Genomic DNA, 26,528 nt, shown 5'->3' with positions numbered 1-26,528 from the left:
TGACCCGCGTCAAACACTGGGCAAATGAAGGTAGCAGCTGCTGAAATCTCTCACACTTATTGACACTACACAATGCTCAGCTTTTCCAGGAGGGTTTAATCCTAAGGAAATCTGATTGTGAGAAAAAAAGATGAGATCTGTGAGCTCATAGGCACTGCACCTATTCTTCTGTGGCTGTAGGTTATTTTGTGACATTCCAATCTTCAGCTGAATTGGATATATTGGATATATGCAGAGATATAACTTCTCATGACAGTTTCTTTTTAGATTTATCCAGTTCATGTTCTACAACCTCCCATTGAGTCAGAATTCCTCATCTGGGCCTCTAAGGCAATCTTTTTAAAAGATTCTCTCTAAATATTTCAAATTACAGAAGAAGCATCTTTATTTTACCTGATTTAGGTAAATCAGTCAAGATAATTAGGAAAACACACACAAAAAAAAGAAAAACATTAGTTTATTTGGCGAATAATTATTTAATTACTTTGTCCTACTGTAAAAAGATAAACTAATTTGGGTTAAAACAATGAATAGAAGTCCATAAATTTTAGTAACATCTCTGGTGAAGAAGTACAGTTCTGACATTGGGTTTTTAGTCTTCTCATCTGTGCATCTCCATTCCTATCTGTTTATCTTCAGAAAATGAAGAATGAGGGCATGGTTGCATGAGTTATTCTGTTACTATGGTAATGAATGCTACAAAAAGAGCCCATTAATAAATATTTGAGAAATCTGCAGCCACCTCCTTGCCATCTCCTTAACAATTCCTACCCCTCCCACTTCATATTGTTTCACATTACTATTTTAAGGAAAGGTATGCACATTTCAAATGTTGGGCTTTATATAAGGAAATCTTATCATCCATATACACTCATTGGAAAAAAATAAAGCATTTTTGCATTCTATAGAGTGCTGTAGGCTTGCCTTATTCAGAAGCACAGCAATATACAAGCATAGCAATTAGCCATAGACATGCTCCTTTTTTTTTTTAGGAAGACAAAGAAATCTGTATTTCCAAAATCTAACTCAATTTGGTTTTAACTCTTAAACATTCAAAAGGATTATTCAAGTTCAACAATATTTGATAAGGTGTTTGAGGAAGAAAAAGAACAGACAGTGACGAAACATCCATGTGTGACTTCCAGTTTCTGCCTCATAACAGTGGCCAATGGTTGCTGTAAACCATGTCTGGAGTCATGATACTGCCTTGGCATTAATGAGCAGCTGTTCCTGCTGTTGACCTGCTTCAATAACTACATAGACCTCTGGCCACATCACACTAATGCATTTGGGCATTTCAATTAGGCTTGTCCTTTAGAGATTAATACAAAACAAATACTAATGCACATTTAAATGGAGACACTGGATAACTATATCGGTTGCTAATGGCACAGATCTTGCTGTTCAGGCAACAAGCAGTTGGGTTAAAACCATCTCAGGACACATTGCAAGGAGGACAGTGGATGGTCACAACACTACAGCTCGGAATTCCAAAATGGAACAGGTGCAGTACATTTGATTGATCTCAAGAATCTGGTGTTACAGCCATATATTACTGTCAGAGTAATGGATCTAGTTCAATATCATAATTGTTTAGCAACCTTCCAAGTTCCCAGGAATATGCAACTAACTATATATTTACATAAGCATAAGATACTAAATAAATTGATCAATGGAAACTCCTTTAGGGTTGCTTGGAGAAGGATTTACTAGGCAGATATTCCAGTGGGAGTTTGTTATAGACCACCCAACCAGGATGAAGGTGCAGATGAAATATTCTATAAGCAGCTGGAAGAAGTCTTGTAATCACTGGCCCTTGTTCTCATGGAGAACTTAAACTTGAGAAGTTAGAAATGCCAAAGCCCAGCTAGAACTTAACCTAACCGCTGCTGTAAAGGACAACAAAAAAAGTGTTTCTACAAACAAAAGGAAGGCCAAGGAGAATCTCTATCCTTTGTTGGACGGGGGGGGAAACCATGACAAAGGATGAGGAATTGTCCCACATGAGGAAGGAAAACTCACCAAATCCTTGCTTCTCATACAAGATCTCTGAACTAGCTTAGCATCAAATACTTCAGGTTAGAGATCAAGTTTCCTTTCTTTTCAGTGAAGTTTGATATTGTCTCATATCAGATGTGAAATCCTTTGAGAACCTCTTCATTCCCATCAGTTCTGGGTCTTTTTCAAAATACACATGTGCTGTGGTCAGGCGTCAGTCCCTTGGCTAACAGCACTAAAACTCATCATCATGGCTAGGCTTTGCGAACGAAGATTTGGGAAGGGCTCTACCCACTTTTCTTGCAAACGCGTTGGTGGCTAAAAAGGCCAATACGAGAAAGGCAAGTCCGGTTGCAAAAGACACAGCAGAAAGACTCCTTAGATGGTATATTCTGCAAGGTTCGATGCTTTCTGCGACCGCATTGGAAGAAGATGCCCGTTGGTCTGTGGTTAACCAACCGGGTGAAGGTGGAGATGAGCTTTGTTTAGGCCACCTTTTCTCGGCCCCTCTCCGAGTGGAGCAAGCAGTGCTGTCCTTGAAAAGGCTGCTTGGACGTTCAGGGTGCTGCCCCAAGAGACTCTCATCTCCGTCAGTCTCAAATGACCAATATCCTGAACCGCCTGCATGCAGGGTTGAGTCTGCGGCTCCCAGTGCACCTTTCACCTACCGTTTCGACCCTCGCCCGTCGCTACAGGACTTTTTGCATGTGGGTAAAGCCTTCAAGCCTGCGCAATGGATTTTTTAGGTGAGATGCAGTATGCGCGAAACTGAACCCACCCTTTAATCCTAAGGTTCATCTGCCAGGGCCGAGCGAGCTTGGACGGAGGCAGCGAGGTCCTCAGGACGTAGGTTTGATTAGAGTGACCTTCTCTTAGATGGATGGCCTTACAGGGCTAAGTGAGCTCCATCTGCCCAGGTTTGGGATGAGAGTTGTCCTTCTCCTAGGATGACTGCCAGAAGGCTAATGAGCTCATCCTGCCCAAGACTAAAACTCATAGGCACCCTGAAAACCCAGGATCCACTTGCACTGGTAGCTGACCACCAGTAGCAGACAGAAATCCTGTAATTTTGCAGTAAAAAAAAAAAAAATTAGAATATATTTTAAATTTTGATCACGTTCCTGTTTTTTCTGGCTTATTTATCCAACCACCACCTAAAGCTACAAGTGTCATAGATCTGACAGCTCCTCTTCCCAAAGGAAAATAAACTCACACAGTAACACTTGAGAATTTCCGTACCAGGCAGATACAGAAATACTAGGATATATAGCTTTGTTTTTCCTATTGTTCCACATCTCAGTTTACATTTAATTAACACAACAAAGACTCCTAGTGCTTTTAATAAGCTGAAGCAATGGAAAATCTTGATATCTATGGCTAAATCCACACACCTTCATGGACAGTATAAAAGCCTCCTTTGAGTACAAGGAGTCTGTTGAGAACTGACAAGGAAAAACAATACAATTAAAAATACAATTCACTGACAACTACACAATCAAAAGCATGAAAACTTAAAAGGTTGAGGTGGAACTCTTTCAGAGTTCAAGTCTGTTGATGGTGAAGGAGAATGTCATATACTTACCTGTATCTTCTCACATCCATTTTTCCTACAAGCATGCTTCCTCCAGAACTTCATACCAGAAAAAGCTGTGACCTCCTAAGAGTGCTGAACTGCCTAGTAGGACAATCAGACATCAAAATGAGTGCGGATCAGCAGATGTATAAACATAAACCCTACTTAAAATAAGGAATCAAAATTAATATAAAATAATCACAGCAATTTCTTGTGGGGGGAAGCCCCACAATTAAAGTTTGAGGTAGTGCAAAAGTGAGGCCATGTTCCATGGGAGCAGTGGAGCTGGTTAGATGGTTTCCATGGACACGGCCTTGGGTTGCAGGGAGTACAAGGTTAAGACGGTTTGATAATGTGCAGGTGCTTGGATTCCTGGGTGTTGTTGTGGGAATATGTTTGTGTTGTGTGTGAAGTTGGCAAACTCAATAAAGGCTGCCTGCTGCACTGAGCAGGCAGACATCTCGTCTCACTATCCTTGTGTGTCTTGTGTGTCTTGTGCGTCTTTCTTCCCCCACCGGACCAGGCCTCAAGACAAGATACCCTGCGACAATTTCTACAGAAACAAAGGCAAAGGAAGCTGTGAGAAAATAACTTGTGCCTTTCATGCATATTTCAGAACTAGTAGACCCGCCAATCAATATTACCTTTACATAGAAAAAATATATTTGTCTCAGTATTTTGTTGTAAAAGACGGGAAAAGTATCACACGACCACAGTATTGATCATGACTAATCCAACTTTATTGCTGTAAGCTTCGTGCTTATAAAGGTTAATAATTAGCCTCATACATATTCCAAGCATAAGCTCATCTTTGGCTTCTAATTACCTAAGGCATATTTATGCAAATGCTGCTTCTTTCTCATGGCTATAGTTACATATTTGCTATTTAGCTACTTTCACTACTTTTCCCATCCTGTTGTTTTATTCTTTCTATCACGTATGCAGTTTCTTAGACAATACAGCTTCACATCAGACAATGCAGCTTCACAGTTTCTTAGACAATGTAGTTTCACAAATACAGTGAACAGTGACCTTCTGATAGTTTTCCTGCTTTAGCGTGAGACCAGAGTTATAGAATCTTTGTCATGTCCTCTTTCTAATAACCATGTTTCTACAATGTTTTCCACAGTATTTCTCAAATGGTAGACAGCTGCCAGCAGATACAAAGCTGGAATATATTAGAAATGGACTTGATAACACTGAGCTAAAAATCTTCAGTACAACCACCAGGAAAAGCAGTAGAAAAATGTGAGGCTTTTGTGCAATGTTCCTGTCACTATCACAAGAATGAAGTGTGATTCAGCTAGATTTATCCCTAAGAAAAGGCATCTAAAGATATTGCTAGATAATCAGCTCGCTGACAAAACACAAATAATAATGTTGTGTACATGTTTTTCACCATGGCTGCAAGGTGATGGCGATAACATAAGCTCAGACTGAGGAAAGGAATTGAACCAACAAATCTCTCCATGAGATTAAAAAAAAAGAAAGTTATTGACTTTAAAGACTTCAAGTTGCTCTGCAGAGGGAAAATTACAGTGGAAGATGCTGATATTATATTTTTCCTACTTTGGTTTTGAAATAAAAGCAAAATCCATGACAAAAATGACCCAATCTAGAAACCCATCATATATGTTCAGGGTTTTTTCAAAATAGATTTTAAAATAACCTCTAAAAGAGAAGTAACAAAACATAATTGTAGACAAACAACTGTCTTGGAGATGATGGCTTTCTGCTGATGCCTTGGAGGTGTCATAGTTCAAGGTAGTTCACATTTTTAATGGTTACAAAAAACCCAAGCATTTAAAGCTGTCAGCAGTAATGTTTGCAAAGGAGTAAAGGAGAAAAAAGAAAGCAGTAAGCTGACAGAAACCACTCTCTGATGAATTTTATGTATGTAACCAAATAACTACTGGCTTCCTTAAACAAAAAAAAAGCAAAAAATCAAAAAAAAAAATCAAAAAACCAAACCAAACGAAACAACAACAACAAAAAAAGGACAAAAAGGAAGAAATAAAAAGAGAAAAGGAAAATTATGAGGTATAAAGTCACACATCTTGGACTTCTGCCCTTGAAAACCCCAATCCATGTGATCAGTTCCTCGTTATCTCCACCTGCAAACACCTCTCTGAGGTGTATATTCTTTTGTGTGCTCACAGAGCTATCCAGTGGTTATTTGCTGCTCAGGAGCACATGAATCCAACATCTAAATCCTTAGGAATTGTTTTCCAAAAGTGCTAAGCTTCCATCTGCTCCAACAGGGAAGTTTCACTTTCTGCCAAGTTTTAGCACATCTGGAAATCAGCCCCTTGACTTAAAAATATATTAAAAATGCATTTTAAAATGCTGTGCAGTCTTATGGCTTTGCTCTGCTTTCGAAACAGGTACATGAAATGTGCTGTCATTTTCATCACATCCAAATTGACCTGTAAAACTTTTCCTGTAAAATAACCACTAAAGGAAAAATGAAAAGGCAATCAAGGGACAGCTGTCCTTGCAAACTTCTCCTGCCTTTATCAGAGAATGAGGTCTTTTTAATTAGGTTATAGAACAAATTCATTAGTACTGATAAGTTGATTCATACGGACTTGTTGATTTCAAAGTAAACCCACCATGTATTAAGTTGAAAAGTGAATACTCCCTTCTATGAGGTCTGTAATATTAGAAATTCATTGTTCACCATATTAAGAAAATTAACATTTTAACTAATTTTTTTTCTAATAGCCCCCTCTTCTACACTCTTTGTAACACCAGATACAGAGTTTATAGCAATGTGAACCATGGGCTGGTGGAGCATTGCAGAAGTCTCCCATGTCAGCACTAAACATTCACATTTCCCAGGGCACCACTTCTTGTCTTTAATTTCAAACTACAGCTTATTGCCTACAGTCAAGGTTCCCACCTATAGACTGTATTTGCAACTGGTTCTTACTTTTCTGTTGAGAAAATAAAGGTGCTTTGATCTCAAATCAAAATAAAGGGAGTGGAGAGTCAGGTTTGGGGAAGGTATAGAAAGAACAAATAGATTTTTTAGCAGATGCATTGAAAAGTTGTTTGCACATCCTGCATAAAAGGCAGGCACTATAACTTGGAAGGTGAGGTTTGCCAGTTTTTTTAGGCTGATTTCTGAAAGGACAGACACTGAACCTAATCAGTTAGAAAATCAAAACTATAGGAGTAGTTCAGAGAATATTGGCAAATGTTCTGTCATGGTGCTTTTTTGCCTAAAAGCTCTGACCATCCTTTGATTGGAGTAATTATAGGACATAGAAGCAATAATACTGTGCTTGTTGCACATAGTTCCTTGCCTGGAGTAATCCATGGAGCAGTGCTGACAAGTTGACACTAGCAGCTGTTGCCACACGGTCATCGAGCAGCAAATATGTATTTCCGCTACACTTGGGCAGCATAAGATGCTTCTGTGGAGCTGATTTTAGTCAGTGCTCATTTAAGATATAAGGCTTTGTGGTCAGCCTCCAACAAGGCAGTGCAATTAAGACTGTGTCAGAATGAAATTAGTGTATGCATAGACCATGGATCATGAGGAAAGCCATCAGTTATGAAGGTTTTAATTTCTTTCCATATCCTTTTTTTTAATTGCTGTTTTATTGCAGTCTATTATTTAAATAGTAAAAACTTCTGACATATGATTAGCTATGAAGTTGATGAAGGTCTGGTGAACCTTGCACTCATAACTTCTCTGGCACCATCACCCCAGTGGTCACTGGCCAACAATGACATTGACAAGGCCATGTACCAGAGGTTCAGTATATATGTTGATGAAAGGCTGTAGTATTGGAACTAAGATTTTGGTATCTGGGCCATAGGCACAGAGGTCGCGCAGGATGCTGCTCTGTGAACTCTTTACCAGCCACCACTGCTATTGGTGTATTCCCTCCAGCCTCTGGCACAGCCAAGGCCACATGGGGTCCCGGAGATGACACTGTCCTTTGTAAAATTCTGCCCAGTCCTCAGGCAGGAGGCCACCCACAGGCTATAGCTTTGCAGCCCCCTGCTCAGCTGGGGACAGTGTCCCCTGTGGAGAAGACAGAGGGGGAATGTCCTGGTTAGAACGGCTGGGACCAATTCATCACTGGATGGGTGCAACCCAGAACTGTGTATTCTTGTGTATTCTATAGCCTTCCATGCCATTTCCCCAGAAACTGTTGTCAGTGGAGGCCTGCGAGGTGGGGGGATGTTCCTGTCCTCATACCCTTTTATGGAATTCCCCACTCTGATACCCTTTTATGGAATTCCCCGCTCTGAGGGAGGGACTGAGCACTCCCGCCTGAACTGGAGAGTATATAACTGGGAGTTTCAGAACCTTGCCACCTCTCGTGGGATCCAGAGGAAGACTGCAGACCACTGCCTTCAACTAGACTGCAGACCACCGCCTTCAACCAGACTGAGACCACCACCTTCAACTGGACTGCAATCACCACTTCTGACCAGACTGCAGCAGCTCTCCCACCAGCAGGTTTATCCCCTCTCCCTTTGCTTTGGACTCGGGGGTGGGCCAAGGTACACCACTTTTGTTCATACCCCAGGGTGCTGGGTTATACATTTGGGTTTTGTGGGTTAAAACCAATTGTCTGTCTGTATAATTGTACTTATTGCATTATTTTAATAAATTGTTATTCTGACTTATAAATCTCTCTTTTGAATTGAGTTCATTTGCTGGTTAACTTTTAAACCAGCACAGGGAACCACAAAGTGATGGGGGCTGTTTTCGGCCAGGTGGATGGGAGCAATCCCTGCCAGGCTGCTGCTCTCTTGCGACTCTTTGGATGATGGCAAACTGTAGATAGTCCTGTTTATCCTGCTTAGAAAACCTGACAGCCTCTATTGTTCTTCTGCAGAATGAGTACAATGGATTTCTCCTTGGCCCACTGCAGGATAGAGCCCAGGCAGAACTGGTGTCAACAGGGCAGAGCAGAAGCCATGTCCTTCCGAGTGTCCTGGCAAATAGGGCAGGTGCAGCCTGTCCCGGGACCATACCTGCTTGTTGCAGCAGACTGGGGAGAGCTGAGGACCAGGAGCTGCTTCCATTAGCAGTCCTGCCTGGCAGGAGTCCTGACCTGAGCTGAACTGGTCCAGACTCTGCTAGGTCCCAAGTATAAGCAGGAAGGGACGTTGCATTGCTATCTATTTCCCCACTTAGATTGCTATCTAATCCACCACTTAGTGAACCACCCTCCACCACCCATGCCTGGTCTACCCACCCTGCAGCAGTGGAGCTCTGAAGGAGCTCCACAGGAGCCAGCTGAAATGGCCCCTCAGACCCCTCAACAATCCAGCCAGCAACACCCGGGTAGGACACAGATGGTGGTTCACGGCTGGGAGAGCATTCATGGACATCTCTAAGGACAAGTTTCTCAGGGATTCCCCACATCTCTGGGATCTGCCCATCAGCTCTCTCAGAAACACTAAAGCTTCAGCTGAACTACCAAAGAGTAAAGGGCCTTCTGGCCACTTTTCCTACCATGTTGCATGCCTAGGTCACTTGCTGCACAAGGACCCTTTTTCTCCTCTTCTCCACTGCCGTGCAGATACCAGGGACCAAAATAAAAAGCTCCTGGCCCTCTGTATAAGATAACATGTTTTTTATATTCCTGTACCAGGGTGGAAGAAAGCTGTCCTGTGGTTCAGGAGAGGCCAGGAGCCTCTTGGCCTTCCCAGAAGGCTTAGATGACCCCAGAAGGCTTAGATGGCCCCAGCAGATGAAGCTCCCAGGATCAGCTCTGATCAGAGCTTGGGAAGCACAGGAAGCTGATGATCCAGAGAGAAGGTTATCTCCTCCATATCCTACGGAGCTTGTCTTGTAGCAGCTGGAATCTGAAGGGCAACCGATGTCTTGGTGCAGTTCTTAGGATGTGCAGTGTTTGATTGGCCAGGGTTGAGATGGAGGGGCTGATGTCATTTGTCATCCCTACAAGGGCTGGAACACAGAAGAATGGCACCAAGATCAGCCCCCAGATTTGTGAGATCCCCGGGAGCTCTTCTGGCAGGGCCATCCCACTCAGCTCTTCCTATGGTGACGAGGGAGCAGGGCCCAATGGGATCAGCTGGAAGGTGCTGGCCACAAATACCTCACATGCCCCTGAAATCTCTCTCTGCTCTGCCCTGCTCAATCCCTTAACTGCACAGGGAGCAGATCTCTTCCCAGCTGGGGCAGGGATTGCAGCTCCCTGCCCAGGCTCTTTACCCTTTCCTGATCAGCCCCAGTTGACACCCCACTGCCCTCACTCACCATCACAGATGTCCTGGAACTCTTCCTGCTGTCCCCTCATGTGCTGTCCAGCGAGCCCTAGGAACACACACTGCCTGTCATGTCCCCAGTGGCACAGCTCCCTGACATGAGTGCTGCCAGCCTAGCCACACACCTTCCTCCTCTGGCCTGGCTGAGCCCAAGGCCGGTCCAGATCATGACAACCAGGGGTGTGAGAGGGTGGTAGGGACCATGACCCTGCACTTGGAGTTGGGGGTCCAGAGCCACTGAGCTGAATCCTGCTGCCAATGCAGCAGCCAGGGCTGGGGCTGAGCTGCAGTGGGGCAGAGAGGGACCCTGGGGCTGTGGCTCACCAATGAACCTGATAGCTGTCTCTCTCATGGACTCCTGTGAGCTCTCCAAGTATGTCAGGGACTGGCGTCGGTACTCGTCTGTTGTCCTCCTGCCCTCTGACAGCTAGAGAGAGCGCAAGGGGAAACAGGGAAGGGTTGGCACAGCTCTTCTTTTGATCAGCTAGCAATGGGTGCAGCAGTGGGCAGGAGCACAGCTGCCAGCCCCACACACTGGGTATTAGGGGCAGAGGGCTTGTTCAGGTTGGGTTTGGGGCTTTGGAACTGTCCTTACTAGGCACTCGCTAAATCTCCATGGCTGTTCCCTCTCCAGCAGTTGCATGAACCTCCTCTTCTTCAGGAACTTAGTTGCTTGTAGCAGGGTTTCCAGAGAGGCCTGAAGAACAGCAGAGACTGAGAGCTGGTACCACAGCATAGGGCCAGTAGGAGGCTGGAGAGCTGCAGTCCATGAGTCACCAGGGCTGGAGGCAGCTGAGCCACCTCCCATGGGGTCATCAGCAGCTCAGAGTCCTCACCTCTGCCACACACTGGTTCTCATCATGCAGGTGGTAGAAGAGTGGGAGCAGGCTTTGGTGCACACACGTCTTCAGGTGCCTTTTCCCCTCTTTCTCTACATAGACTATCATGTCTCCAAAGAGGTGAATGGAGAGCAGTCGTACTCGGCTGGCATCCTTGTGGAAAGAAAGAGGGCAAGACCTTAGCACTGGCTGCTCCAAACCCACCTGGGCTTGGGACTGAAAATCCACATAGCACAAAATTTCCTGGCACCACACAGCACCCATGGTAGGGGGCGCAGAGTCTTACATTGTCAAATAGTGGCAGCAGTGCCTCACCCAGCTGCAGAGCGATGGGGGTAGCAATTGGAACGTCTCTGTCCAGGAGCACCTTGCTGAGCACAGGGAGGGTCAACTCAACCAGCTCCCCATCTACATCCTTCAGTAGTTCCATGAGGCTTTTAGTAAGGCCCTGCAACCTTTTGGCCTGTGTGGAACACAATGATGTGCTGTGACACAATGGAAGGCTGCTCCGCCAAACCCACTCTGGTGGTGCAGCCCCACGCTGCTTCCTCGGGCCCCAGAGTCCAAAGGCCTGCCTCAAAGGAATCAAGCAGCTGAATGGGGAGGCAGGATTGCTGGGAGCAGCTGACACAGCTCCCAAAGCCCAGCCAAGTCCGAGGTACTTCATTACCCAGCACTCCTCACCCAGCCCCACGCTGCCAACACAACTTCAGGCAGCTGCCCCCTTCTCACCTTCAAGGGATTCTTGCAGAGCATGAGGAGGCCTCTGAGCACTTGGTGACGCATTTCTTTGCAATCAGTCTGCAGGTGACTTGTCATGAGCTGCAGGATGGTGTCAACCAATTTGTCTGTTTCAAGGCAGTTCAGGATCTGAAAGACACAGGTTGCATCACACAACAATGGAGTACCCAGCCAGCAGGACCCCAGCATTGCATAGGGCATGGGCCATGGGCAGCACCCCAGGCAGCCCAGTCCAAAGGCTGTGCAGAGCTCCTGGGCTCCCTGCCCTGCGCAGATCTCTTGCCAACTCTGCTGTGCTCTTCCGCCCTCAGCAGCCTCAGATTCCTCTACCTTGAGGAGCCATACCTCAAACAAGGGCTGGTACCAGGCTGGCAGGAAACACAGGTGGAGACAAGTGTCACCTCAGCAGCAAGGGGCCAAGGTCACACAGCAGAACCCCTCCTTTGCCCCAGCTCCACTGACTGGGCTCCCCCCACAGCAGTGGCTACGAGAGGGCAGAGTGGCAGGAGGCAGCTCAGCGAGGCAGCACTTGCCACCAGGTTCACCTCAACAAGGAATGCCATGGCAGGGACCCTCCAGTGCGACTCCTCCCTGGTGAACAGCGTGAGCAAGTATCGTGCGATCCCTTCACGCATGGGCCTGGAGACACGATGCATCTCTCTGGTAGGAAGAAGACACTGTCAACCCTGAGCAGAGTGGGCAAATCTCTCACAAGATGACTCCCAGAGTTCCAGTCTTTCCCCACAACCCCTTGCCAAGAGAAAGGCAGTGCCCAACACCAGAAGGCTGCTTTTGGGAAAGACATTGGAAAAACACTTAGGAAAGTTCCCCAGGCTCTGTTGCTGGCCCTCAGTGCAACCTGCCCTGCCCCAGCAGGCTGCCCTCGGTGGGTTTGCCTGCACAGAACCCCTGCTCTGTGTCATCAGTCTAGGCCCCACAGGATGGAATGCTGATGCTTTGGGAGGTGGCTGCTCCTATGCACCTGCCTCTCCCAGGCTTTTTGTCTGCTGAGGCCATCCCCTGGTGACAAGTCCCTCTCACCCATGATGACAGGGACTGCGTGGGGCTCCCTGTCTGCAGGGAAGAAATGATGGGGATAGTTAGGAGAAGGAGGATCTCACCTGGCCAGCAGACCCACTGCATAGCGGTGGGTGTCAGTGCTGAGCAGGGTGTCCCAGCCTTTCTTACGTTCAACTGCCAGCACCACATCCTCAAGCTGCAGGCGACACAGCAGCGCTTTCACCGTCAGCACTGCAAACCTGTGTGTAGAGCACAGCTCAGGTAATGCAGGGAGCCCTGGCCTCAGCTCCAGAGGCATGGGAGGGACAGAAGGACTGGAATGGAGCACCTGTTGGGGTTGGCAGGATGGTGGTGCCTCTGCCAGCATCTCCTCCAGAAGAAATTGATCTTACTTGGCATCTGCTCTGTGCTGCAGAAGACTTGGACGAGCAGAGCTACAAAGAGGCAGGGGACCACAAACGATGCCTGTGGGGACAGGGGCACCCGGATGATTTCCCACAGTGCCCTGGTTGCCTGCAAAAAAGCAAAACACCCAGAGACCATGCTCAGGCATTACTCTAGGTCAGGTGAGGCGCCAGGCGCCAGGCGCCACTCTGACTGCCCCTGAACCTGCCCCTAAACCAGGCTTCCAGCCCAGTGCCTGAGGCAGAGAAATATAGAGTTGGGGGAGGGTGGAGACCCAACAGAGAGGGGCAGAGAGGGGCAAGAAAAGGCCTGGTCAGAAACTCACAGCCAGGGCAAAGACTTCCTTGCTCTCCCCCTCGGAGTTGCACGCGCTGTGCAGCGGCCAGTCCTCCAGCACACAGGGCAGCTCCGACAGTACCACCTCTGCAGTCCTGCTTGAGGACACCATCACCTTCCACATGGACACAGCAGCTCTGCAGGCCCAGAGCTCTCTGTCAGTGGGGTCTTGGCTGCAGCACCGTGGCCTGGGCAGCCACAAGAGTCCAAGATGGCTGCCAGCCCTGCCTCTGCCCACAGCCTCTCCCCAGCATCAACCAGAGAGACCACCCTTGCAGGCAGGGACAATGCCTTTAGAGGCAGGGAGGAAGCATGGCAGCAGGCTCTGGGGCTGACATGCCAGAGCTGGGAAACAGAGCAGCCAGGGGGTCATAGAACTATCCATCAATCTGGCAGCCCACATTGGATGGCTTCTAAAGGGTGATGGGCTCTAAAGGTTGGTGAGCTCTGAGCCCCCAAGGCAGGTGGGCCTCATACCTGTCACATGAAGGGGCACAGCACAAGAGGGTCACTACCACATCATTGGGGTGTGCTTGCGCCAGCTTCAGAAGGCTCTTGTCAAGCCTGTGCTCAGCAGACAGATCTGTGTTGGTCTTGAGCCACCGGTAGATATATGCCACAATCGTTGGTACCTGGAGGAGATATGGGGGAGAGTTGAGATGCTGCCAAAATGAGCCATATCCCCAGCTTCTGCAGACAATTGCTTCCATTCCCACTCCACCATGCTGGCCTGGAAGGATTTTGAGTGGGTGCCCAGAGGGCCCAACTTGAGGGGGCACACAAACTGCAAGGGGCCTGAGCCTCTGCTACAGGCTACTTACGCGCTTCAAATTGGGGATGTCACTCTGCACAAGTGAATTCAGCATGGCAGCACAAGCCTCTGGGTTATAGGAGTCGGAGTTTGCCATGCCTTCGATGGCTGTGATGGCCATCTCTTCACGTTCAGTGGTCTTGACAAATTTCCAAAAGGTCTGCAGAAGGAAGGGCAAGGCAGAGAGGGTTGTCCCATCAAGACCTTCAATGGCGATGCTCAGCTAAGCAGCAAGAGCATGCCCAGCCCAGGCAGGGATGGTGGCAGGTACCTGTATTCTACTACTGAAACGTTTACGGATGAGCTCCTGCTCTTCTGTCAGGACTGCAACTGGATCTGGTAAAGAGAAAGCAGAGCTGAGGGGCTGTGGGAAAGGTTGGAAAACATGGCCAAGCCTTCCCAAAGCTGTGCTCCCCAATCAGGTCCAGCCTCCAGATGATCAATGAATGGATCATGACTGCCATGTGGATCAGTCCTATCCCCTCTTTCCCCCGTTTCCTGGGGATGTCCACAGGGGATGGGATGGGGCCAGGCTGGCTGCAGCCACTAGCCCTGTGTCCCAGCTTTGCTACTCACCTGCCCGCAGTGGCTGGAACTCCTCCATCTTTTGAGGTGGCCATTCTGGGGCAGATCCAGCACTTTCCTCCTCTTCGTTCACCCTGGCCGGTCCGGTCACATTGGACTGTCCCTCTGCCATCTTGCTGTCTGGATTTGAGGGCTCCTGACCCAGGGATGGGAGAGAAGGGGCAACACCAGGGACTTCCTCCTCCTTCTTTACCCTGGCCTGTCTGGGCACACTCTGAGGTCTTGCTGCCATCCCACTCTCTAGCCTTAAGGGTTCATGACACAGGGACTGGAGGTAACTAGGGAAAACACAGGGTCAGCAAGGAGCAAGGCAGATGTGTGAGGGATCCTCACATCACCACTCTGTCCTATGTTTTTCCATCATATACCATGTTGTTTCGTCATATCCCAGGCTGTTCTGTCATATCCCATGATGTTCTGTCATGTCCCATGATGTTCTATCATGTCCTTCGGGAACTGTGGGTGTCACTGCCAGCACACATATCATGTTGGGTCACAAAGGGCACTGTGACATGCTGCCACGCCCCATGCCATCAGCAGTGCCCATGTCACAGTATGTCACAAGGGCCCCTGTAACCACATGTGCCCTGGTGCCTTCAGCTGCCCCGTCTCCTCAATGCTGTTGGCCAGTGCATCCTCAGGGACTCCTACCAGCTCATCTCTCAGGGCTTCTTGCCATCTCATCTCCTCGGGGACTCCCAGCAGTCCAGTTTTGAGGGCCACCCACCAGCAGCATTCCGTTACAGTGCCACCAAGCCTTGGGCAAGCGGGATCTCTGAGGCTGCCTCAGTACAGATGCACTCTCACTATGAAATATTTATTAATATTGCATCTGTAACTAATTATTGTCTCAGGTGGGGAAGGGGCCACCCCCCAGAGATGGCAGTTTTGAAGGAGCACATGCTAAGCTCCTTATTGGTTCACTGTATTCAGCCTCCACTGCTCCTGCTTGCTCTTCTCTCACATGGTTCAGATCCTCGACAGTCCCTCTGACAGCATGAGAGCATAGCCCTGAACAACAGCCAAAATGTCTTTGCTTTTATTCACTTTCCTTCAAGCTACCTGTTTGTTGTTGTTCATTTTGGAAACCAATAGGAAACAAGTTCCTTAAAGTGTAAAATAGTTATTTTGATTATTCATTTTCCCAATGCTGTAAAACTTTCACTTCAGCTCAATGCCAGACTGTTAACTGAAGGACCTGTGCAGATGAAAAAGGACAAACCCAAAAGCTTGAACAAGTTTTCACCCTTTATCAAGACAATTAAATGAAAATATTATTTTCTGTGACATATTGGCAAAAATTTCCACATTACTAACCAGGGGCTGACTATACTCCTGTTTTGTTTTTTTTTTTTTCTTTCTGTACAGCCTTTTGTTTTTGTTTTGTTTTAGGTCTAGTAGTTAGACTTGGGTAGGAAACATGTATAGGAAAGTGTTTTCTGGGAAACATTAAAAATTATAACATTTTAACAGCCTAAAACAAAAGCATGCCCATCTGTCTCAACAAGTTCAAAGGACAAAAGGCCCAACATTTTTGGTGGCAATGAAAGGAATAACAAAAAAAGATAAAAAGATTGAAGCAGAAAGAAACAAAGAAGTAAGCCTTAGAAAATCAAGAACACATGTCACGTGAAACAACCATTTCAAACACTGTAATCATCAAGTAAATGGGAAATCAATCACTGAGCCAATCTTCTGCTGTTATAATTATTGCAAAACACAGCAATAATTTTCAGATAAGTACAGTGGAACTAATATATTTAGTAATGGAGATATTTTATGTGTTCCCTGAAGAGACATCAAATGAGTAATAGTATTTTCTGAAGCATTTAGCGGTGATTTTGGTTCTAAAGGAAAGTGTTGTTTCCTTGTAAACAGATTCATAAGACTGTGCATACAATATGTTTTTATGTTTAGGTTATGGATGAGATATGAGATGAGTATTAGAGCCATACTGTCACTGCAAACCCAACAGTTTCCAGGCAGTGCGGAAGAAGACAGGTTTGGAATCAAATGCTCCACAAGGCGGGTTTGAACACCCTCGTTTCCTGTGGTTCTGTGATGAGACCTACCCAGGTGAACACATGCTTGCCTGTGCTGGGCTTCCAGTGAAATATTGATGCTAATAAATTAAACAGATTAAAAAGAATTAAACTATCCAGAATGCCAGTGATTTCAAATTGAACTTTGAAAACTGTAGTGTTGATTTCAGACCAGAGGAAGATAACAGCTCCACTGTTCTTCCCTTTTTTTTTCCCAGCTCCTACAAATGGTGTTTTAAAATTTTCATCTTTTTTCTTATTCTTTCATGGTCAGGCAAACATTTATTATAAAAACATCAGGTCACCTAAGCAAGCATTTTCCCTTTTCCACCATTTATCTGAGGGTGGTTATTGCTCTCCACTGGGTTCATACCTAGAATCAGACTGTCAGTGTGGCAGAAGGCTGGGCATATGTGAGAGCCCAGCAACCACAGACACTGCTTTGTCATGGCAAATGGCCTATGCTCCTCCTTTCTCAAAGCATTCCCACCTCCTTCTCCTTGTAAAGGAATATGCAAATTTTGTCCTGCACAAATACAATTAAGATCTAAATCTCAGAATAAAACATCAACCTTGTATTCTAGCCTGCCTAAAGTAATATATTTGATTGCAATTTCCATCATTTACTGTGCTATCTGCTAATTTTTTTTTGTTTACCCTCTATTTTCAAAACAATTTTGTCCAATAGATTTGCCTAATTCTTAAACAATTTCCTTGCTCTGACCTTAACAATGGTAATTTTGTGTGTTGGCCTTACAGAAGCACACACAGTAGTCCTCAGCTAATACCTGGGAGTGCTGAGTGTGTTTCAGGCCTCTGAATTTGCGAAATATCTGTTCCCATAAACAGCAGAAGTTCAGAGAAAATGGTTTGTGCTCTTTTTCACCCATTTCTCTCCACGTACTGAAATACCCTGAGAATTATATCCCTCTTTCCTTCAATTTAAGCTAGAAGTTTTAAGTGTTAACATGCAGGGAAAATGATGGGAGTGGGGCCCAGGCATGAGGGATGACAGTGTCTGGGCTGAAACTGAGCCTGGGAAAGGGGGAGGAGTGTTGAAATTTTTGCCTTTGCTTCTCAGTGCCTGAATCCATAATTTAATGTTTGTGTTGACTGACAAATGAATTAACTCCCCTGAGTTCCAGTACAGGAGTGAAATAAAGAAATGCTTCTCATAAAGGGTGATTGTATTCATCAGCAAACAAGGAGCTGTTATTTGACTGATCCAGCATCAAGTGTGACAAGACATCTAGAAGTGATATTTCCAGGAAAGTAAAATACCAATGTTTTTTTGCCAAAGGGTCAAGGCCAAATTCTCCCCACACTAAAATGTCCTCCTTTCTTTTTTATTCAGGTGAGAATTGAATCTTGCTACTTTCAATATTCTTTTACATTCAAAAAGAGATTTAAACTGTCTTTTGTCAAAGGAGAGAAAGATTATGGAAGCAAGATTCTCCGCCTACGCTTGGTTTGATTTGGTGTTTGTTTGTCGGATCGGTTGGTTTGCTTTGCTTTCTCATGGCCTAAAGTATGCAGAAAGGTAAAACCCCTGGCAGGTGGATGCCTGGAAAGGAGTTAAATGCATAAGGAAGCACACTTTTTTCCCAAGATTTGACAGAGTAAACTCTGCTTTGTCTTCTCCTTTTGCAAGCCTTTTGCAAGTGTTCACGATTTCTCTATCCTGAATACTGATAACAGATGCCTTCATTTTTTTGTTTTCTTTTACTTTGGCTTAGGTGGAGAATGTTTTCAGGTTGCCCTGATAAGAAGACATTCTTTACTGAAGGACACAGAAAACATATGAAGGGAGGTTTTGCATCTATGACATGCCCAGGTCCCCTGTACTTTCCTTGATACGAGCTGCAAGATCCAGATGGCCAAGCTGGTATTCCTGCATAAGAAAAGGGAGATTATCTTCCAGTGGTAGGCAAGAAGTTTTTCCAGCAAGCTGAGGGATGCACAAGGAAACACCCGAACCCCAGCAGCTCTGCAGCATTCGTCTGTCTGTCTCGCATGCTCCTGTGCCTCATAAACACACAGGCTCACAGACACTCATCTGGATGAGGAATAGTCCACACCATTTAGAATAGCATTTCAAAATCATTTCTGAGATACCTTAGGCAGTTGACTGAACTACCACTGAAGCAATCAGAATGAGATGTAATAATTACTGAAAGCTCCCCTTAATCCCAGTCTTGTTCTTTTGCCACAGTCCTCACTACAATATTTCACCATGACATTTAGTCCTCCTGGAGCTACTCAGAAAACAAATGCTGTTTCCCCTTGGAAGAGAGACAGTAAGGCTTAAATGGTCATAGATTATGAGAATTTCTTCTGCTTGAAGTACCTGGCCTTGGCACGTTTCCACCAGCTCAGCTCACTTGAGGGAGGACAGAAATCCTGGCAGACCTGAGCAGCATGTGAAGAGACAGGGTGACTCAAACAAGGATGTCACAGCTTCAGTTTTACAAGACTTGTGCAGACATCACATGGACCAGTTCATAGACATATTCAATGAAGGCTGGGGAATGTACAGAGAGATTTTAGAGTCAGGGAGGGGCGGGTCTAGAACCTGAAACAGTGTTCACAGACGAAACAAACCCAAATGAGCAAGAAGAGGAAGAGGCAGAAGTTGCATGTGAAGTTCACATCAAGTGAATTATTTTTTTAATCTCAAAACTGATGTGCATTTTCAGGGCAGTGACTTTTTGCTTTGTTGCTTTGTGCAAGGCAAAGTGTAAGGGACTTTATATTCTCTCCTCCCACACTCCAAAATCCAGAGACCAAGATGGCCACCTAAGTGTTGGTGAGCAGTTTTCAAACCTCTGTTTTGAATCCACTGAACTCAAAAGCATGGATACTCCGTATGTGTTGTTGCAGGTAAGATTCACTTTTCTTGATGGGACTGTACCTCCTAAGCAACTATTTTTAGTTACTTGAGAGTAAAGCTTGGAGTCTAGATGTTCCCACACTAGATTATACCACACCTGTAAGAAGGGAGAATATGTTTAAGATTCTCTTTCCCATTCTGTAGCCAAGGAATCTGAGAAATATATGCAAAATTTAACTACTTTTTATTCGTTTGGCAGGAATCAGTTTTCCAGGGATTTCTCACTTATATCAGCAAGGTAAGTTCTGAATACCAAGTTGTAAGGGGAGTACTTTTGAATTAGATGATCAATGGAGCATAGAGGCGTGAGAAAGGAATCATATTAGGATGTGAAACCATCTAGAGTATGGTACAATGTAACTTCATGGCACAAGCTAATTGTAAGGTCCATTGTGCTTTTTAGCAAGTCAGCCTGATATCCCCTATTATCAGAGCTGAGTTTCTTCCTTGGTTTTGCTACATATTGCAAGATAGATACATCTACCCTTGAAACACAATAGTAGAGGTCATACATAGGGGTGAGAAAGATGATGGTGGGAGGAAGATTATGTGGGCAGGGGTCGCTCGCCCCTTGCCCCCACAAGTAGGGCATGCACAGACCGTTGCCATTAGGTAATGATTAGGCAGTGTTTGGCTGCCATTCAGACATCACCTTATACTACGTACTGGCCCTACGTAGTATAATGTGGAACTGATAAATATGGGGTGTCAGGATTGCTGAGGGGAGCGATACTCATCCTACCATCGAGACTGTGTTGCTCCGCGGGGACGCCCGCTAAGCATGGGTACTGACCAGCTGCTGCAGATCCTGGTAGCCCTGGCCTGTCTGTGTGGGTAAGCACAGTTTTTGATAGGAAGCAACCGAGAGAACTAACTTTTTAACCTTTTAGTCCTTTTAGTGTCCCTTTAATTCCCCTTTATTATTGAATAAGTTGTTCCCTTTTACTATCATAGTATTTTTCCTTTAATTTCCCCTTTACTAACCAATATCATGTTATCCATAATGTAGTGTTAAGATCCCTTTTTTGGCATCCCTTTTATTAGTTAAGATTACACCGTATTGTATGCTGTTCGTAGTATTTGTTTTAAGAACACACGATAAGGTAGTTATTTTGTATCTCTTTAGTTTTTGGTTCTTTCACTAAGTTTATTATTATTATTACTATTTTCACTGTAATAAAGATGTTTTGTGTGTATGAATATCTGTGCACTTGTTTTATTCCGGGCATGTATCCTAACGAACTGTTACATAAATCCAGATAAATTGTTCAGAAAAATGTACATTTATTTCTTCAACTTCTACTATTCATGGTGCTGTGGTTAGAACAAGTTATCTAAAAGCAAGAACAGTTTGGGTGCTGCATGCCCATCGTACCAGCATCACCTAAGGCTATATTGGTTATCACAGGGGTTGGAGGAAAAAATGTCTAAGCATGTGAGATGAAAAAGTGAAGGCAGTGACATAGCTGTGTGCAGATCAAAGAGAGTTAAAAAGTTTGTTTTCCTACACTGCAAGGAGACCTTACCTGCCAGTAGTGGGACACACGAGAGAGTTTCAGCTGAAAGTCACCCACACACAGAAAAATAATTATTAAAAAAAAAAAAGTGGTAGATTTTGCAACCAAGTAAAAGCCCCAGAGCAGAAAGCAGGTTGTATGGAACTTTCAGTATGAGCACTTACCCAAGAGGTACCCTAGATACAGCAGGCTAGTGTGAACAACCAGAAAGTCCACCCTGAAGCTGAGAAGCTTGTGCAAATGGGACCAAATATCATATATTTGCATGAAAGAAATTGTACCAATTAAACACTCCTTCCTGGACAGCTTTATTCAGAGGAGCAGTGCACCTCAGGGAACATTCCCAAATCATGCTGTAGGCAATTTCACATACTCAAGAACAAGTAATTGCCTTTCAAGTTGATCAAAACTCAGATGCCAAGTATTTGTTGTATTCCATTAATAGTTGTTCCTATTCTTTTTGTTTCTCTGCAGCACATTAATTTATACATCAACATCCCAACAGCTCCCTGGAGGCAGGCAGCTTCCCTCCAGTTGGCAGTATTTCATCAGCAATGGGCTTCTTCGCTCAATTTTATTTGCATCTGCCGTCTCCTTGTCAAACTTCTGTGCACATTTATTATTGTTTTCGGTTTGCTATTTCATTCAATTACTTAAAGGTTTTGAGCCCTAGGGATAATCTTGTTGTAAATTGTTTGTGTACTGACACTTCACTTAATTGTATTAAATGCCAGGATCTGCATTTAAAACAGCATTAGCCATACGGCACAGTCACACAGAGACTTATGAGTTGGTGAATGTTACAAAGGGGCATAGCACCGGAAAGAAGGATCCCCCAGCCACACTCTCAGGAATGTCTGTGCTAAAATGCTACTTTGTGTTGGAGTGGTTGGTGTCAGACGTATCCTGCTTCTCTAAGTATTTGAGGTACATAACCAAACAACTGCATGTTGCTGGCATGTATCAGTCCCCATCCTGCACTGATACATAATTCTTTTCCCTAGAACTTCATGAAGCACAGACCTGACTAAGATTCCTCCTGACTAAGATTCTTTCAATATAGATGTTTTCTGACTTCTGCTTCCTATGTAGAAAATGTTTAAGAAATAAATTATGCACCTTCTTGTTCACAGTTATTTAATTTAACTCATACTATACACGCGTATTCCCTGCACTTTGTTTCCACATCTACATCAATTTGGAAGGGGAGCATTCTGGAAGAGACCTGGGTGCTGATCTTATTAACCTATCACATAGACCTAAAACTCCCTGGAGACTTTTGGAATAACTGACCCAATACTGTATCCATCAAAGCCTGACACTGGTCAAGTGTCATCCACCAACTCTGATGCCATCCAAACTTTCAACAGAACATCATAAAACCATAGAATCAACCAGGTTGGAAAAGACCTCTGAGGTCATCAAGTCCAACCCTTGATCCAACACTGCCATGGTTACTAGACCATGGCACTAAGTGCCACATCCAGTCTCATCTTAAAAACCTCCAGGGATGGAGAATCCACGACTTCCTTGGGCAGCCCATTCCAATGCCTGATTACCCTCTCTGTAAAAACTTTTTTCCTAATATTCAACCTAAACCTCCCCTGCCACAGCTTAAGACCATGCCCTCTTGTCCTATTGCTGGTTGCCTGGGAGAAGAGACCAACCCCCACCTGGCTACAGCCTCCTTTCAGGGAGTTGTAGAGAGTGATGAGGTCTCCCCTGAGCCTTTTCTTCTCCAAGCTAAACAACCCCAAGTCCCTCAGCCTCTCCTCACAGGACTTATGCTCCAGTCCCTTTACCAGCCTTGTTGCTCTTCTCTGGACCTGCTCCAGCACCTCAACATCCTTCCTAAACTGAGGGGCCCAGAGTTGGACACAGTACTCGAGGTGTGGCCTCACCAGCACTGAGTACAGGGGAAGAATCACTTCCCTGGGTCTGTTGGCCACACTGTTCCTGATCCAGGCCAGGATGCCATTGGCCTTCTTGGCCACCTGGGCACACTGCTGGCTCATGTTCAGCTTCCTGTCAGTCAGTAGCCCCAGGTCCCTTTCTGCCTGGCTGCCCTCCAGCCACTCTGTGCCCAGCCTATAGGGGGTTGTTGTGGCCAAGTGGAGGACCCAACACTTGGCCTTGTTGAACCTCATCCCACTGGAATCAGCCCAACTCTCCAGCTTGTCCAGGTCCTCTGAAGAGCCCTCCTGCCTTCTAGGAGATCAATACTCCCCCACAGCTTGGTGTCATCTGCAAATTTGCTAATGGTACACTCAATGCCCTCATCTAGATCATCAATAAAGATATTAAAACAGAAAAAGTCTTGACTTGTGGAGCAAGGTGAGTATCTGTATCAGTTTCAGAGTCAATCATATTATAAAAATAAAATGATTTCACACAGTATCAAGGCTGACTTTTTCTTAACAGCATGAACTTAACTATAACCCAGCACAGATTACACAAGGTGTTCATGGTGTTGAAAACTCTTTCAGAGAGAATGTCTCTACAGCTCCTGCTGAGTGCACTGACCAAACTGCCACCAAATAACACCATTGCTAGTAACTCCAAGCACCATGATGTATTATTTCCCATTAAATCCTGTCTGTATAATACAGAGTAAAGGAATTAAATAACGAGCCATTGAGTGGCATTTGTGGAGGAGTTATTGGTAGGCTGGTGTAGAAATCAGATGAGACACATTCCTCAGTTCCAAGAAACATATGCACTTGCTTTGGTTTTCCTCTGTTGTACATTGTGCTTCCCAAACAAACAGGATCATTCAGCTTTGATGCTTCAGTGGGGTCAGCTATGAGTGAATATGGTGATTTGTCTCATTAATTTTGTTTAATTGACTTATAAATCCTCAAGTGACAAAAGCAATTCTGCATAAACATAAATCCTAGTTTTTCAGTAACAAACTTCCATCCTTTACTGCTAGACCTGGCTTTACCCTTCAATCCCTAAACAAAACTCCAGGTAAGTTTTCAATTGATTTCTCAATATAAGGTGAAATAATAATTATAGCTGAGAAAGCAGAGCCATACACAGCTGTTATGGAATCATTGTTGAGGGATAAGATCACATGCTTTCCAATTCTCAGAAACTGATTTTCTTTTCATTAAATAAATGGAGATATGCCAAATGGTTTTGCATACTTCTTCTACACTAGATGCCTTCCTAATAATGTTTGTCCTGCCTCCAGACACGTTCTTATTCTTCTTCCATTCAAACCAATAACTAAACTCCCCATGGCAAAGGAACTGAGCTCTAGCACAGCATTTTAGCAGCTGAGATTTTAAAGTCCTTGAAATGCAAGGAGAACACTTGCTTTATTTCCTTAGAAAGGGATACCTAAATAAATTAGTCAAAGGATGTTCGGCTCAGTGGTAGCAGAGAGACTGAATTCAAGTAGTATCAATTGTTCAGGTCATAGAGTATGTTTATGTTGGTTGAACTTTCATAACTGGAGGTAAAGAGCTAGTAAGAAGATTAGAGAGGGAGAAAAGAAATATGGATATTTTTTAAGGTTGGAAGATACCAGTACTTCTAATAAAGCAACTTATGTGTCTTCTTCAAGGCCAAGAGCCAGAGGCAGAAGATACTCTTCATCAAGACAAATTTTATCCTCTTTTGGGGAATGTATGGAAGAGGAATGATGTTAATTGTATCACCTAATGTACATCAGGTATGGAAGCATATAAAAGGTACATAAGAATCTGGAAAATTAAGTTGTTTAATACACGGAAAATTTCCTTTATCAGTGACCTGGCAACAGTATTTGTATTTTCTTTTTCCTTTATTAAGCCTCCCCCTTCTGCTCTTCTCAACTCATACTGAAAAGAACTCAGTATTTGAAATCTCAGTGTGACATATTCATGGCAAACCAATTCATGCAAAGTAACAAAGCAATACTCAGAGAGAAAATAGCATGCAACCAGTAAAGCTCAATTTTTAATGAGAAAATGGCAGGTTTTGCATGAAGCAGATATAAATCAATGTCAAGCACTAACACTTCAACTTAACTACTCAGCATTTCTGGGCACTTATAAAACACTGCTTGAACTTTGTCTTGCTGTCAGTGGTAGGCTGGAAATTAATTGCTATTTTGACACAAGGAAAGAGGAAAACTATGTATGAAGATGGATATGCACGTTAGCATTAAAATGCCAGAACATGTTAATGGAGATGTCAAACAGCAGTATTGGTTCAGACAGCAAATGCTGTGACAAGTGCTTAATGAAGCTTATCCCTTGTAGCCCTCATTAAAGCCATTACAAACATCTTGTGCCCTCTCAGGCACAGTTGCCAGTGTTTCCTGGCTCGTGTAGCTCCTGTGCAGCAAAGGAACACAGATTGTTACCTTGCGGTTGGTCTCACTGTGATAAACAAATGCTGTATTGTTCATGACCACTAATCTCAAATGCACCATAAATCCAAAATTATAACTTAGTGGAGTTTCTTCATAGGGAAGATTTAAAGCAAAGTTTGAGCCAATCCCAAATATAACTCTCGGACTGTATTGGTCAGAAAACTGTCTGGAATCAGAGTCCAGTACCAAGTCCATTTGGTGACTGTAGTGGCTTCAAAAACCAACTTGAGTATTTGTAGATGAAGGAATAAAGAAAGTCCTGTCAGTTCAAAACAGCAACAGCATTCTTGGAAAAGTAGCTAGGTTGCATCTTTCATTGTGATTTCATAATCATTTTCTGGTCCACAACTTGAGATTCTGAAACTGTTTTGCTGAGTCAAGAAAATGAACTGGCAGTGCCACAGTACAAGGTACATAACAGGGTGTTCAGCTGTGGATTTGTTTCATCTGTTCCAGCTTCCACTGATTATCTTACTTTTTATCATACACACTTGATTTAAAGGGTGTTTGAGGGAAAAGTGTCTCCTGGACAGCTCAAGGAGGAAGCATGGAATTAGTTTAGAATAGAGGAAAAAATGAGTGAAAGGACAGGAGGACAAGAAAGCTTGTTTAATTCAGCAGTTGACAAAGTGTTTAAGGGGAGAAAAAAAACCCAAAACCAAAAACAAACACAAAACCAAACTCAAGAGTTATTGTCAATAGTAAAAAGTAAAAGATGTTTCAGTATTCCAAAGGCTATTTCGTAGCTTGTAGGTGCACTGAGAAAAACCATCATGCCCTAACTGCTAGATGTTGCCCTCAACATTTCTTTATTTTTTAAACATTGTATATTTAACTGTAACAACTCCTAGAACCTTGCAAGATTCTCATTTTCCCTAGCTAAAGAAATGCACAAAAATCCTTCTCTTTTAGCAAACAGCACTAAACATATTACAGATATACTGAAAATATTAATAATTTATAACAGCCTCTCAAAAATAAATCAGTATGGACTGTTTTAAGGTTCCCCCTGTTGCAGGTAATATCAAGAGACTAGTGAAAAAGAATATATTTACAAGAAATATATTTCACTGTCCGAATTGTCTGTTCTTTATTTAGGAACTGGTAAGCATTCACCAATAGGAAAAACACTAGAACTGTAGTTTCAAAG

The 26,528-nt window shown here is 44.3% G+C and overlaps 2 protein-coding genes and 1 long non-coding RNA gene across 3 annotated transcripts in view; 1 reads left to right on the top strand and 2 right to left on the bottom strand.

Annotated features, from left to right (window-relative positions):
* Positions 1-26,528, bottom strand: part of LOC113961081 — a 521,441-nt gene that overhangs the window by 372,106 nt on the left and 122,807 nt on the right. The window lies entirely within an intron of this gene.
* On the bottom strand, positions 9,158-15,067 carry LOC113961076 (maestro heat-like repeat-containing protein family member 1). The gene is made up of 16 exons (XM_027671103.1): positions 14,935-15,067; positions 14,558-14,844; positions 14,253-14,317; positions 13,992-14,141; positions 13,648-13,802; positions 13,160-13,307; positions 12,758-12,942; positions 12,531-12,668; positions 11,955-12,069; positions 11,401-11,538; positions 10,955-11,131; positions 10,666-10,821; positions 10,425-10,526; positions 10,154-10,256; positions 9,822-9,878; positions 9,158-9,509 (listed from the first exon to the last, which is right to left on the bottom strand). Exons 2-16 carry the CDS (start codon positions 14,796-14,798, stop codon positions 9,361-9,363), a joined length of 2,079 nt encoding a protein of 692 aa, XP_027526904.1. The 5' UTR covers positions 14,799-14,844; positions 14,935-15,067; the 3' UTR covers positions 9,158-9,360.
* Positions 19,388-21,530, top strand: LOC113961096. The gene is made up of 3 exons (XR_003532198.1): positions 19,388-19,488; positions 19,698-19,736; positions 21,490-21,530. It is a non-coding gene; the product is annotated as an uncharacterized LOC113961096 (long non-coding RNA).

The sequence above is a fragment of the Neopelma chrysocephalum genome, unplaced genomic scaffold (assembly GCF_003984885.1).
Source record: "Neopelma chrysocephalum unplaced genomic scaffold, ASM398488v2 Primary Assembly neopelma1_97034, whole genome shotgun sequence".
NCBI lineage: Eukaryota > Metazoa > Chordata > Aves > Passeriformes > Pipridae > Neopelma > Neopelma chrysocephalum.
The sequence above is the reverse complement of the archived record's forward strand: the minus strand, read 5'-3'. Positions and strand labels throughout refer to the sequence as shown.

Bases quoted from the DNA above. Each gene is read 5' to 3' on its own strand.
- LOC113961076 (XM_027671103.1), bottom strand. From the start codon at position 14,798: ATGGCAGCAAGACCTCAGAGTGTGCCCAGACAGGCCAGGGTAAAGAAG. The intron at 13,803-13,991 runs GTAAGTAGCCTG...TATCTCCTCCAG, and splicing joins ACATCCCCAATTTGAAGCGC to GTACCAACGATTGTGGCATA. The intron at 9,510-9,821 runs GTGAGTGAGGGC...TCTGTGTTCCAG, and splicing joins GTTCCAGGACATCTGTGATG to CCCTTGTAGGGATGACAAAT.